Source organism: Callionymus lyra, chromosome 18 (genome assembly GCF_982586985.1).
Source record: "Callionymus lyra chromosome 18, fCalLyr1.hap1.1, whole genome shotgun sequence".
Lineage (NCBI taxonomy): Eukaryota > Metazoa > Chordata > Actinopteri > Syngnathiformes > Callionymidae > Callionymus > Callionymus lyra.
In genome coordinates this window covers 21,844,581-21,859,909 of record NC_141835.1, presented here as the reverse complement: position 1 = coordinate 21,859,909, position 15,329 = coordinate 21,844,581, and the positions used below count along the sequence as shown (strand labels likewise).

Sequence of the window (15,329 nt, the reverse complement as noted above, 5' to 3'; positions counted from 1 at the left end):
TTAAATTATTTTGTTATCTTCAGTGTAAATAGTGACTTTGTTATTTTGCAATAGTGTCGTGATAAATATTTAAATTAACCAATTCATTAAAATATTATTTTCGGGAAAGATAATTCATTATTTAAGGATCAAATGCATTGTACCAAATAACTACAATGTATTGGAAACACAGCAGGATGACAGTTTGCTGAGTCTTGAATCTTTTTTCTTTTCATGAAACAGGTGGATGTGCCTTAAAAAATCAATCTGGGCAAACTCTGGAGTATTGTGCTGACCTCCTGGGTCTGGAACAGGACGACTTAAGGGTCAGCCTCACAACAAGGGTGATGCTCACCACAGCAGGGGGCGCCAAAGGAACGGTCATTAAGTAAGAACAGACTATTACTTTGCTACTGTGGTTTGGGATGGCTTCAAGATTCAAATTGATTCGATAAAGATGTTGATTAAAAACTAGTAAGAGTTTTTTTTTATAGGAATTGAAATAAAACCTGGACTTTCATTTAAGCTGCCTAGGAGAGGTCAAACATTTACAATAATTAGTTAGAATAGCACTGCTCATTGTTACTGTACTGGAAGTATAAACATTGCTTTTAGAACGTGCACACTATTTTTGGATGCTCAACCAAACTATGACTCAGATAACGCTTATAGATATAATCACAGATGTGAATCGTTTTCACTTCAAGGTGGAACAACTCTTGTGTACTTTGGTGGAAATGTAGAGTAGAGAATGATGATGGTCAGGTCAGATCGATAAATATTTCAACAAGGCCAGATGCTGGCCTGGCCTGGAAGTCTTTTCGTTGTATTAATAATGCAGGCAGTATCTGAGGAAGCGGGCAACCGTGACTTCAATACTGTAAAGACCCGATGTCTGGGGAGCAGCTGAAGGGACAGGGGACCTGCTTTGTTATTAATCCCCAGACGGATCCATAAAACCTTTGAGAGTTGGAGGGCAGCAGGAATGAGCAGTGACTGAACAACCAATAGATTTAGTCAAATAATCAAGTTCCTGGGATTTTGCTGTAAAGTTAAACTGATGAAATTTGCTTCTGTAGAAAACTAATAGTAAAATAGCGGACAATATATTCCAGAAGAGTGTGTGAGTGGAATATGAAATGGAACATAATGTGCTTGAAAATCAATCGCAGCAAAGGGAGACTCTCCGAATCTTTCATTTTCAATTCCTCCTCTTCCCAGCTGGGAGAGCTTGCTTGAACTCCGGGTCACCATGAAACTGCACTGTGTCCTTACAGTCAACCCTGCTAAATAATGAAGCGAGAATGTGTAAAAACGCCAACAGAGAGTGTGGTTTGGTTCAAAGTTCAGGTTTTAGTTTAAATATTTAATCTTGGATTGAAAACGATCACTTAAGCAAGAAATCAGCTACTCAAGCAGCTTTTAAGTGTTTCAAGGTAAATGTGTGATGACTAAAGAGTTAAAAGGATAGTTTCAATCTTACTTTTTCCACCAGAGTACCTCTTAAGGTGGAGCAGGCAAACAACGCACGTGATGCCTTGGCCAAGGCTGTGTACAGCCGCCTCTTTGACCATGTGGTGAGACGAGTGAACCATTGCTTCCCCTTTGACTCATCATCCAACTTCATCGGAGTGCTAGACATCGCTGGGTTTGGTAATTATGCTTTAAGCATCTTAATCACGATGTTGTCCATATGAAGTGGATATTGTGTTTGTTTCTATCTTTTGAAAATACACTCGACTTCTGTGGTGCACATAAACACTTGAGATTCACATACCTACTCATGTCACCGCCATTTGAAGTGAGCCATCACGGCGCCTCTAGAGTGAGTGGATTCAATGTTTTCATGAAAGCCTGCTGTCTGGTTTTCGATAAATCCTCATTCATGAGTGTGGCTTCAGATATTGCAAAGAAAAATAAATAAAATAACATTAACAGTGCAATAATCGAATGCATACATCAGAAATCAAGGTCGGGGCCAAAATTGGCTCGCCAAGTCATTTTATGTGGTTTGTTGGATGGTTGGTTCTAAATCAAAGTACATTAATGTTCATGTTAATATATTGACTTATAAAGATGCCAGTGGTTAAAGGGCAACTAATGTGAAAACCAAACCTTCCTGACTCACTCATACGTTTCAGTTATTTAGTTATTTTATTGGTGTTGTTCGTAAACATTTGGCACATTGTGCTGCATTCAAAAACTTTTATGTCATTTGAAGCGAATATTTGAAATGGGCTGATGAAGCTTCATGAAGAAATGCTGTCTCGAGGTCAGTTGGTGATGCCATAAATGATGTGATGTTTCATTAGAACCATTATTTTTAGAACAAAGCAAAATAGTGCAGTAGATGCCATCTAGTCGACTCATCACTAGCAAAAAATACTTGAAATTTTCCGACCTACTGTGGTTTAGCTCTACATAAGGTTGTGTGTGTAAAACTAAGAGAGATTCATTCAAAAACCATCATGGTCCATTGTGCCAAAACTGTGACAAAAGAGACATGTTTCCCCCATGTTCAGCATTCACATAGTTTTCTTATTTTTCTACTTATTCCTGGGGAAACAGTGTTTTGTTTATCCAATTGTATTCTGTAGTTTATCAAGTCACAAACGAGTTCCTTGGCAGAGTTATGGGATTTCTGATTTTCTAGTTTAAGTAAACACTGATTATTAGCAGATTCAGAATGGAACCTGAACTCTCTTCCTGTGGAAGATTTTAGTTTTTATCCTGAGATAGGTGGTTCTAGGTGATTATGTTATCAAGCTGCAGTTTTATTGTGCATTCTTTTATAGGAACGTCTGATTAAAAAGGTCAATGTTTATTTAAATGACGCTCATCTCTATCCCATACTGTGCCGTCTGATGTTGATGGTTGTTGGAAGTTGATTATTAGATGTAAGTTGAGGTTGGATTTTCTAATAAATATTTTTAATCTAAAAGAAATATACAAATACATCTTGTCATGTCAATTTTTATCTCTCTTATCCGGCATTAATGTGACTAATTCTCTGATGTTCTGTTACCTGATGCTACCATATACAAACAAGATGTAGTCAAAGAAAAAACTTTTTTTCATTGTCTTCTCAGAGTATTTTGAACACAACAGCTTCGAGCAGTTCTGCATCAACTACTGCAACGAGAAACTGCAGCAGTTCTTCAATGAACGCATTTTGAAGGAGGTGGGTGGACTGTGGGTCTTCGATGTCTCTTTTCTTGATTTCCTGGAAAATCTGCCACATTACAACCAACTATATGATCTATTTAGCTGACCAATGAATGTGTTTGCTAACCATAGCATTCATTTTCTTTTTGAGTAGGATTCTTACCAATGTGGTTTTCTTCTACCCTTTCATTAGAATGCTAATTTCTCCGGGGACATGATGAGGCTTCTTCTCTACTGTGATTTCTTAATGTTATTCTCCTCCAAGGTCTCCAATTATAGCTCGTTCTTATTGAAGCCCGTTTTGATTATCTGTGTCTTGTGTCATAAATTCAAGTGCTCTTGTGTTTATTACACTCGCAAGGATGCCACTTTGAAATTCTCATTTCCTATCAATTAATTTGTCAAATGATTCTTTGGTCATGTTTGTGTAGGAACAAGAGCTGTACCAGAGAGAAGGGCTTGGAGTGAGTGAAGTGCGCTATGTTGATAACCAGGATTGCATTGGTGAGTTCACCTGTTTTTGAGCAAAATGTATTCATATAGTACATGTCACAGATGAAAAAACATTCTGATTTGATATCAACAGTTTCACTGTTAATTATGCATTACCTTGTTAAGCTTAAAACAACAATACATAACAATTTGCACATAGCTTTGAGTGGACCACCTGTCCTGAGAGTAAGAATAAGAAATATTCTTGTATATTATATACAAAATAAATCATGTATGAGAATAATTTATTAATCTGTGTTGATTTAATTTTCAGATGCCTAGATATAGCAGTAGCAAAGTGTCAGTCATCAGTGCCCACTAGCTCAAACCGTACTCAGGATGAGCTTGGCTATATTCATTCATTCATTCTCAGGGGGAGTCATCAGACCTGCTTTTTATACTTCTTTCTCTGAGACAAAAACACTGACTTCTCATTATCCAAGGAGCAGGAATATAATAAAAAGAGAAGCTATTATGAAACTCGGAGGGGTTTTTGAGAGATAAACATTCAAGCTTTTCCTTTACCGTGTCGACCAATGAATCATCAAATTAATGTAATGAAGTGGTCAGCGCATCAAGATGAAGCAGTTTCCATTTGTATTTCAAAGGCTGTGGTTATTCAGGTGTGGGCTTAACTGACAACCGGGAGTGTGGTTTATGACTTGCAAATGACCGATTGGTTTAGACATTAATTCGCTCATCAGTCTAAAGTTTTATGCACAGGTGCATTTTCATGCAAATATTATTTTCTAAGGTCTTAAGATCCTGTTTTGCAACACAGACTGCTTGCTGAATAAATGGTTAAGCTTTTGGGCCAATAGAGTGTTGGGGTGTATATTTTCGATAACTAATAAGCAGTGGGTTATTTAAAGTATTTAAATGTGTGTGGGGAATGAAAACAGTATCAATAGCAAAGACCAGGAGGTTCTGTGAGTTGACTGAAGTGTTTTGTCCAGATTTGGTGGAATCTAAGCTGGTGGGAATCTTGGATATTTTGGACGAAGAGAACCGCCTTCCTCAACCCAGTGATCAACACTTTGCTCTGGCTGTTCACAGCAAACACAAAGAGCACTTCAGACTGACGGTGTGACCCCTGAATATCTCTCCTCTGCTACGTTGAATCTTTTCTCTTCTGTGATTTTCCTTCCATTGTCCATTTTGTTGTGAAAGCATCACGTTGCTGTTGTCATTGTGTTTCGGCCTGTGAGTGACGTACTCTTCCACTCTTTGTTGCTCCTGTTCATCATTCTGCCAGTCTCTGCGCAAGCATGAAATCTTTTTACAAATGAATCTTTGACGCCATTTCAAGCTTTAGATTAGAGGAAACCAGCTTTAGCTGTACTCAGCTCCACTTAGATTTGTTTCTCTGATAAGTCTACTTTACAGAAAATGCAAATATAAGTTTTATAGACAGATTGTACACCTGCCTTATACAATTATTTTTCAAATGACACAGGTGTTATTTAATGAGTAAACACAAACATGTTATAAGATTAAACAACAAAAATATTTTATAAATATTAATGTCATTGTATTGTTCCCTCTCAGGTTCCGCGGAAGTCCAAGCTGGCTGTACATCGTAATCTTCGTGACGATGAAGGTTTTATCGTCAGGCACTTTGCTGGAGCAGTCTGTTATGAAACAGTAAATTTTACTCTTTTATGTTGTTATGTTAATATATACTGAGATTAAGAGAAATACACAAATAATAAAACAAAAACAATAGTGGTAAATAATTAAAGTTAACTCTATGCATTTCATAGTTTTGCTATATCTATATATCTATTATTTACAAGTCCAGAAGAACATTGGTCATAATGCCGACTCAAAAACCATCAAGCTGTTGAACAGGGTTTTCTCGAGGAGATGCTATGCTTTTTATAGCTCAGTTATAAACAGTATTATTTCCATCCCATTGATCACCTTAAACGTATTTACATTGACGTTAAGTAAAGCCTTACAGCCTCATTAAAAAGCTATAGCCTCTGGTCATCAAATGTGGGTGTTTACTTGTCTGTTTCTGAATAGACTCGATTTGTGGAGAAAAATAATGACGCGTTACACATGTCCTTGGAAAGCTTGGTGAGCGAGTCAAAGGACAAGTTTGTTCGAGCACTGTTCGAAAATTCCAACACAGCCAAGGACTCCAAACAGAAGGCGGGCAAACTTGGCTTCATCAGCGTTGGCAACAAATTCAAGGTGAGTAACATTGTTCGAAGGTTTTGCGACAAAGTCTCATAGAATATCAGAAAGTGTAAAGTTCTATTTGATAATTTGCTGTAAGGGAAGTTTATAGTGATTGCAATCTTTCCCTACTATGGATAAATCCACCCACTCAATACATCCATCCACCCATCCAACAACCATCCATCCATCCGTGCACCCATCATCTACAAATCCATCCGCCCATGCATCCATGCATTAATCCAACCACGGATCAATCCATAAGATCACCCATCCATGCTTGCATCCACCTATATACTCATCCATACATCCGTCCATTCATCCATCCACCCGCTCTCTCGTTAAAGCAAAGAGATAGTATTCAGTCTCATGTCTTCACTCATGCTCTGTTTATCTTTATGCTTTTAAAACTAAAGGCTCTCTAAACCTCCTGTTTGTAAACAAGCTTTCAACCTCTCAAATGTCTTTGTGTTTACAGCAATTGTTTGTTCTCAGGGATCTCTGTAGCTCATTCATTATTAAACATTTTGTATAACTTGCAAGCTGCTGTCATTCTCTTTGGATAATATATTTGTGTTTTTTTCAGACTCAGCTAAACCTGCTGCTAGAAAAGCTACGCAGTACAGTGAGTATTGGTTTTGCTTCACAGGCAAACAAATGCCTTTTAAGTAACCGCAGTATGAACATGAATATTTTTCTCTTCAGGGCTCAAGCTTCATCCGATGTGTGAAGCCAAATCTCAAAATGGTCAGTCACCAGTTTGAAGGAGCCCTTATTCTCTCCCAGCTGCAGTGCTCAGGTGACCTTACACTGCAAAACTGTTTCATGAATCAACAAAACCAAAATCTACAATTGTAACAATAATAAATGTTGTTTTTTGTATTATTCAACAGTAATTATTATATATATTATTCATGAGAATAAAATGCTTACATTATGGTTATGTATTATGGATCAAAAGAGTATCGGTTCTTCAGTCAATCCTGGAAATGAGTATGTGTGCACAATGCTCAAAATGCACAATTATGAGAAAAGCATGCTTATGCTTAAACATGTTAACATCACAAAAGCACTTTTATCTGTTAAATGTGAAGATAAATTATGTGATTCTGCCCAAGCAACATTTACATTTCTATAATTGAGCAATGTATGCTGTAGTTGTTGCACATGAGGATACGATCTGTTGTTTACCAGTTTTAAATTCCATGATTACATTCTAGTTTTTATTATTTTGTTGCAGATCTGAATTATATACCAATGAAAAACATTTATTGTTAAAAACATATCAGGCTGAATATAAAATCTTTGTCCAAATGTGTATTCATTTCAGGTTCAAGTTAATTTCTTATTTTGACTTCATTTTTTTAACTAACCATAAACCGTGTTTGATATATAATCATGTCTGAGACATGTTTATTTGCTTACTTAATAGATTAAACCTTTATTTCCATGCATGCTGTGTAATGGGTAAGTTTTCTGAATATGTTGATGATAATATTTTCTTTCTGTCATAAAGGAATGGTGTCAGTGTTGGACCTGATGCAGGGCGGATTCCCTTCACGCGCCCCCTTCCATGAGCTCTATGACATGTACAAACAGTACATGCCAGAGAAGCTCACACGTCTGAATCCAAGGCTCTTCTGCAAGGTGCATAGTTTCATTAGTTTCAAAGAATGTGCTCAATCTTCATCGGTGCCAACTGTACCACTAGGTTTAATACAACATAATCAGTTTAAGATAAATCTAATTAGTTGCACAACTTACCAAACACAAGCAGTCTATGGCCACTCTGACATACACGGAAGTGATTACGAATCTAAGCTCATTTCTGCCCACATATATATTGTAAATGTTACATGATGTTTTTTTTCCTCCAGGCTCTGTTCAAAGCTCTGGGCTTGAACGATGCTGACTTCAAGTTTGGACTGACCAAAGTGTTTTTCCGTCCTGGAAAGGTATGGAAACTAGAGCTGCTTCAATTGAACACATGAAATGGTTTTCATTCTTCCTGTGCGTGTTTCAGTTTGCAGAGTTTGACCAGATCATGAAATCTGATCCTGACCACCTCGCAGAACTGCTGAAGAAAGTGAATCAGTGGCTCGTGTGCAGTCGCTGGAAGAAAGTCCAGTGGTGCAGCCTGTCTGTCATTAAACGTGGGTAGAATAATACATCTCATATAAATCACATTGTTGAACACCTGCAGCACATTGAATGTCGGCATAAGATGATGAATGTGTGTTGAACACAGTAAGTGAAGTATATTATTTCTGATTCTGCTGATTAGTGATCCACCTACAATACAGCACTATAAACATGATTTATCATTTCCACTTGGGTTACTGTACAACCCCACCGGCCAGTTTCAATCAGATTATATTACTGCTGTCACTCTCCATTTTATTAGGGGAGGAGATGAAACAGAGGCAGTTCTTTGAATTTCAGGTGCAGCCATTGCTTTGCACCATTAAACAATATTCCCGCGTCACTGATGCAGGAGAAAACTGCTACTGAGCCTCAACATGTGCCAAAAGAAAGTCATGCTTCATGATCATATTAAACAATGTTTGGATATTATTGCAACCATTATTCATATCAGCATGAACCTTTATTGTGTCTCTGACCCATTCTTTAAGCCAAGGCTGCATCAAAAGTTCAAAGTCACAACAAAAGATCTGGCTGATGTTTTCTGACATATATTAGTTTACCAGGGGCTAAAAGGCTGCTAAATGTTTTACTAGCTTGACCTTCAAACTGCGATTGTAATTGCAATTGCAATTGCGATTGCAATTGTAAGAAATGTAATGTTGGTGATACATTTTCTGTTATGGACATTCGGGATTATCTTATTTTGTCCTCTATCTGATTGAAATCATTTATAATTTAAAGTCTACATTATTAGGACAAAAAGTTAAATCAAATTCATTTTATGTATTTATTGTTGAACCAGCTTTACATTCACATGTCAATGACATTATGTAGTTGGTCATGATTGTGTGACTACATATACTGTAAATACATAACACCGAATGTGTCCAGCAAGAATTAAAAATAGCTTTTACTCAATTTATATCAACATTTATTATCTGCTTACCAATTTTGATCGGATTGTATAAACTGAAATTTAATTTTTAAATATTTCTCTTATGATTTAAGAAGAATTTCATATAGGGAAAGTCTTCTTGACTTAATCACATGTTTCAAAAGTCTTCCTCTCCAAGAGGCAGTAAGTCTCTCATCATTATGATGTTTTGAAGTTATTACTTTATTAAGTTCTCCCCTGTCTAAAATGTTGACGAACTAGAGGTTACGAGAGCAGAGTCCATTATGACATGATAATGGTATTCACTCCTTCTCCAGCCAGCTGTAATCACATCTGCTTTGTTTATACAACGAGTCCCTTCGAGGCGGAGAATTTCATGTCACCTGTCTCATGAAGTAGTGATACAAAAGTACAATTTAATTAAACAAAGTTCAAACACAAAGAGTCCATATCTCATAACACAAGTAGAGTCCAAAATCTCACAAGAAATGTCCAAATCGAAATTGTCCACAAACACAGGGAATAAATAGTAAGTAAGTAAGTAAGTAATATTTATTTATATAGCGCTTTTCCAGACCAGGGTCACAAAGCGCTTAAACAAACAAAACAATACTCAAAAAAGTATATACACTTTAAAGATCAAGATAATACTGAGAACAACACAGGAGTTCCAGAAAATCAAGGAAAAGCCTGAACAAATAGAAACGTCTTAAGATGTTTCTTAAAGGAGTCAGTAGACTCCATCAAGCGCAAAGAGAGAGGAAGATTGTTCCAAAGCTTAGGAGCAACAGCCTGAAAAGATTTCTCTCCTCTGGTCCTGAGTCGTGTGCGTGGAATCATAAGTAGATTCTGATCCACAGACCTCAGAGCCCGAGCTGGGGTGTAAGGCTGGATCAGATCAGTGATGTAAGGAGGAGCCTGACAATGAATAGCTCTGAAAGTAAGAACCAGAATTTTAAAGTTGATCCTGAAAGAAACTGGAAGCCAGTGAAGAGTTTTAAGGATCGGAGAAATGTGTGTTCTTCTACTTGAGCGGGTTAGAATTCTCGCTGCAGAGTTCTGAATCAACTGCAGGCGAGACAACTCCTTCTTGTTAAGACATGAAAACAAACTGTTACAATAGTCCAGACGAGAAGAAACAAACGCATGGATTACAAGCTCCAGATCATGTTCCGACAACATTTTCCTAAGTTTAGAGATTTTTTTTCAGTTGAAGGAAACAGTTTCTGGTCAGTTTTCTGCAGTGATAGGATAGGAATATACTAAGGCAATACTAAGGCAATAGTAGAAAAGGCAAAAACTAAATAGAAGTGAAAAAAAACAAGAGGAGGAATCACTGCCATTTGCCAACATTAGAAACTTTTGGTCCGGCAAACTGGTCTGGAGCCGGGTGGTAGAAATACAGCACTTGATTGCATGATCAGTTCTAGTCATGTGCAGTCCGTCAAGCCCCAGGTGAGAGAAAAAGAGAAAAGAGGAAGTTACCAAACAAATTAAAACCACCATTAAGGTAAAACATAACATTCCAGGATTGATGACACGTGGTAAGAAAAATTGATGCTTGACCAATCACAGCAGAGTGGGTGGGGTTATGGTTAACAAGATTTCATCTCCAGTAGTAATGGTCTGATGAAGCTTCATGAACCAGTGTCATGTCGTTTAGAGATCAGTAGGTGGTACCTTCAGTTTTAAAATGATGTGATATTATATTAGAACAGTTCTTAAAAACACAGGAAAATACTGCAGAGACTGCCATCTAGTGGGCTCTGAAAATAATGATACTACTTCATGAAGCTTCATCAGACCATCACTACCAGACGGACAAAGCATTTTCAGTGGGCGGGGAAATGAGTACAATAGAGGTAACCAGACTACCAGATCTAACTTGGATCAAGATGACTTGTGCAGTATATTATGTTTACACATGCACAGAGAAGGACTGCTAGATTGAAATCTTAAAATGAAGACAAATTATACTTCAACACTTGATAACATGGAGCGGGGATGACTGCTTGAATATTCACAGTTCGTAACAAGATGAGCTACCGAGCACAGGCGTGCATTAAGATCCAGAAGAGCGTCAGAATGTGGTTGTGTAAGAAGAAGCATAAGCCCCGGTGAGTCTCCTTTTGATCAATTCTTCCCATTTTTGGTGTTTTTGTCTTCCCACGCTTTTTATTTTTATAGCTCAGTTGACAAGGTCATTCTGAATAGTTTTTGTCCTGCAGCTGCACTTGAAGGGAGTCTTGTGTGACAAACTTTTTCTCTACAAAACAGAAATGACATTATGTGAAGTTGTTTTCGTCTACATCTTGCAGCATCGATGGGATGGTGAAAATCAAGAATCTGAAGAAAAATATAGAACGATTCAACGAGGTGGTGAATGGGCTGAAAGAGGGCAAACAGGAAATGGCCAAACAGGTCAAAGAGCTGGCCACAGCCATAGACTCTCTTTTGGCGAAAATAAAGGTGAGTCAGCCTTGAAGTCTCAGACTGGCTTCAGATAGAAAAATGTTTTTAGCTTTTTGTTGCTGTGAAGAAATGCATTTTAAGGTGACGGTGTGTGTGTGTATGTAAAGCTAAAAAAAACAAAAAAACATGGGAACATTGAAGATTGTCTTGAGTAAGACAAAAATAGAAAATTAAAGATTAGATGCGATTGCATTAAAAAGGGGCTGGGAGTTTGTTTGTGAAAATGTGTATTTGTAAATTGCAATGAGCCACAATCTCAGCTCCTCAGTCAGTAACATTCTTAAATCGTATTTCAGTATATTTCTATTTCCCTCGATTCGAATTATACTTTCAAATTTAGACTTAGACTTTGTCAAACAATATGACTCTATGATGCAGCCAACAATAAATGTGTCAATTCCAGTAGCTAGTGATTCTTCAACAGATTCAGTACCTCTTTTTTTCTGATGGTTAATGCAGCATGAACTTAATTAGAACTCAGTTAAGAACAAGTCTAAAAATCGTTTCTGTATACCTGAAGTGTTCATTTCAATCAGGACTCTTCTGTGAACAATCAACAGGTGTGATGATGCCTTCCTTCCTTGAGGAATCCTAATTTACAAAAGTACCTCCTGACCTACTCTTTCCCCCAATCAGAGCCTTCTTCTCTCTTATGTTCCACTATTATCCTGTTAGCAGTCCCACCGTCGACACTCATGGTGTTCTGAGTGCTAGAAAATTGCTCCTGGCACGGTGTCATGCAGTGAATAATGCATGAGTTACCAATGGCTGTCATTCAGACATCTGTACATCGGGGACAAGAGCACGTCATCTCTCCCCCAGTCACTGCTAGAGGCGCCTCTAATGAGTCTTCACAATAAGATGACCTCTTCGCTCCACGCTGATTGTCTGACAGCTATGATGGGAATTTAGCTTTGTGTCTCTGTCGCGACTGTGTCAGTCACAGTGTTATGTGGACCGAGTGTGCCATGGACAAAATGTGACAAAAAGTGTTGAGTGTGAAAGTAACTTTTATGTCCCACTAACTTGAGGAAGACATGCAGGAAAAAAGATGAGAGTTGAGTTAATGGCCAAATGGCGTACTTCCAAGTAGGATCATGAGTTACAAGAAAGATTTTTAATGACTTGGCACAATTTTTCAAGAAATCTACAACAGCATGAATGACGACATTTATTCTATGAATAACTTGTGCGCTATATTTTCAGTATGTGACTTCATCTAAACTGCTGATGTAAACTTGTGTTTTCTGACCCTCAGAGCACTCTGATGACCTGGAAGCAGATCGACACCGAGTACCAAGTTTTGGTCAAACGCTCGGAGCAGCTGCTCTCCTCCATGCAGAAAAAGAAACAGGAGGAGGAAGAGGGTGAAAGGCTGAAGCACATTGAGGAGGAGATGGAGAAGGAGAGAAAAACGAGAGAGAAGGAAGAACAACGCCGTAAACAAGAGGAAGAGGACAGGCGACTGTAAGAAGGCTTCGCTGCTCTTGTTTTATGTCTCATCAACAATGATGAAAATTATGTTTCAGGAAACTGGAAATGGAACTGAAGAGGAAGCAGGAAGAGGAAGACAGGAAGAAAAGAGAAGAGGAAGAGAAGGTTTTACAGGTTTGTCAACACATCGCTTTCCTACTGAGTGACAGCTGTCTAACGGGCAAAGAAGAAGGTTTATTTGTTTCGTGCCTTTCTAGACCAGGGTCACAAAGCGCTTTAACAGCGGCTAAACATTCTAAAAACTTCTTCACCTCCTCTGTCGCCACAACAAGTCAGCCACTGAGCTCCTCCGCGTCTACAATAATGTATTCAATTTTGCTGTTTATTTTGTTTTGATTTAGTCAGAATTGTTTAACAAACGTCAAAATTAAAACATGTTATCAAAACCCCTCTTCAGGTCAAATAATGAGCCGACCAGCAATGAATGTTTGCTTACTTAGCATTTCAAGAGAAATAAAACATGTTTTATAAGAATGTACATTTTATTCATTACAGTGTAAGAAAGACTTTAGGTTGTATCATATTCACACACACGTATACTTGTTCACCTACAGACAATTTCCCAAGTTTCCAATCAACTTCTGTATGTTTATGGACTGTGGGAGGAAACCGTAGTGTCCGGAGTAAACCCACACAACACACACAAGTTTCATTTGTAATTTCCTTCACATGTACAGGATATTAAGAAAATGAAGTTTCTCAGTGTTATGCGGTGTAGACAGACAGGACTGTTTAACTTAAGCAAAGTGCAAAGACACAACAATAACACAAAGTCTAACATGAAGGAACAATAGACAATAAAATAAAATAAAAATATATTATATAATGTCATATTTTTCATATGTTATTAAGCATAGGCAAAGTTTAATAACGCAAGGTTCTAAGGCATGTACTTAATTGACAGAGCAGAGGCAGTGAGGAACAGCAGCTGACGTGTGCAGAGGCGCACAGTTCAGATTTGTAGTTTCCTGTAAGCCTGGGGAACTGAGCTAAGGGCAAAGAGGGGAGTGAGTTCAGCAATCTAACAGCCTGGTGGATGTAACTGTTTGTGAGTCTAGTGGTGTGGGAATGGAGACTCCAATACCTCCTACCAGGCTGAAGAGGTTGTGTGCTGGGTGACTTGCAATGACCACAGTTGTTATGGCTTTGTGGGTGGGGCAGGTGGTGTAATTGTCCTTCAGGGATGGGACTGGTTCACCATCATTCTGGCTGTCTTCCCTGTACTCTGCAGGGCACACTGTGATACAGCTGGAAAAGACTGCTCTCAATGGGTCCTCTGCAGAACATAGTCGTGATGGGTGGTGAAGCATTTACACGCTTATCTTTGTGCAGGAAGTAGAGGCGCCGCCAGGCTTTCTTAGCTAATAAACTGTTTTGGTGGTCCAGAAGAAGTCCTGACTGATGCAGTTCCCAGCATTGTTGATGGTCAGTGGCTGGTTTTGGGTGTTGCCCCTCTGGAGGTTGACAACCAACTCCTCGGTTGTCGCTGTCATTGCTTGTCATCAGAAGATCAATCTTTTTTTTCTGTAGTCAGTCTTGTTGTCCCTTGTGATGAGACCCACAAGAGATGAATCCACAAACTTCACCAGGTTATTTGCAGTCATGTGTCAGCAGGGGGAAGAAGTGAGCACTCAGCCCTGTGGAGCTTCTGTATTCAATTGGATGCTGCATTAGGTGTTGTTCTTTAAAGCAAATTTTACGTTTAGAAGATGAAGTCTGATTTCAAAACATGCTTGCTTAAAAAAACATACTGCAAGGAAAAATATGTAAAAAATAAAAAAAACAGTTTCTGTATCCTCTTGGGAAATAATGTTTCTGACTTTGTTATAAGATCTGACCACGAACATGCTCTAGAAAACGTCTAAATTGGAAAGTCATATCAACACAATGTTTCCCTTTGAAGTTGGATAAGCAGCTTTGCTTTTCTTAAGTGTCCTTCTATGTGGCAGACCCCCCCATGACGTTGCAAAGTTTGTGGTATCAATCTGTCTCTGCTTGTGATGAAAAACAAAGTGATAGTGACAATAGATGGAGAGTCAAGGTGGAGATACTTGCTCCAAAGACGATGCAGATAAATAAAGGTCCTCTTTGCATGGGGTCTATATGATTAATTCACCCAGTTTCAACTAAAGACACTTTTTGTGGTTTGTTTTGTCTTATCTTTTCCTTATCACCTCACCTCATCTACACACAGTTACATCATCCATCTTTGACTCCCCTTTCACATGCTTTGTGTTCACTCAATATTTCTGCCAGCTGAAATTCCATTCAACTGCTTTTGTTTCCCTTTTGGCATTTTCAAAGGACTGAACCAGTTAATCTTCTTTATATTGACCCTCTGCCTCACACCTCTGAGCAATCCTTTCAACCCAAGTGTCCATACTGCACTTCATCTTTGTCTGATTGACACGATGATAATATAGAGATTTGGCTCACTTAGAATGGCTTGATGCACACTGATAAGCCATCTCGCTAACCCCACTCTTAGCCTTTTGTTGCATAT

General features: G+C 38.3%; 1 protein-coding gene across 2 annotated transcripts in view; it reads left to right on the top strand.

The window, feature by feature from the left end:
- LOC148060950 (unconventional myosin-VI-like) overlaps window positions 1–15,329 on the top strand; it is a 33,228-nt gene that overhangs the window by 10,970 nt on the left and 6,929 nt on the right. For both annotated transcript variants that reach the window (XM_087779483.1, XM_087779484.1), the window contains exons 12-27: window positions 223–367; window positions 1,475–1,632; window positions 3,069–3,160; window positions 3,576–3,648; window positions 4,593–4,720; window positions 5,185–5,280; window positions 5,665–5,835; window positions 6,407–6,445; window positions 6,526–6,619; window positions 7,337–7,467; window positions 7,698–7,775; window positions 7,844–7,973; window positions 10,887–10,977; window positions 11,179–11,329; window positions 12,591–12,799; window positions 12,862–12,940. In XM_087779483.1, the coding sequence (XP_087635609.1) occupies window positions 223–367; window positions 1,475–1,632; window positions 3,069–3,160; window positions 3,576–3,648; window positions 4,593–4,720; window positions 5,185–5,280; window positions 5,665–5,835; window positions 6,407–6,445; window positions 6,526–6,619; window positions 7,337–7,467; window positions 7,698–7,775; window positions 7,844–7,973; window positions 10,887–10,977; window positions 11,179–11,329; window positions 12,591–12,799; window positions 12,862–12,940 (1,865 nt within the window). The remainder of the gene's footprint in view (window positions 1–222; window positions 368–1,474; window positions 1,633–3,068; window positions 3,161–3,575; window positions 3,649–4,592; window positions 4,721–5,184; window positions 5,281–5,664; window positions 5,836–6,406; window positions 6,446–6,525; window positions 6,620–7,336; window positions 7,468–7,697; window positions 7,776–7,843; window positions 7,974–10,886; window positions 10,978–11,178; window positions 11,330–12,590; window positions 12,800–12,861; window positions 12,941–15,329) is intronic.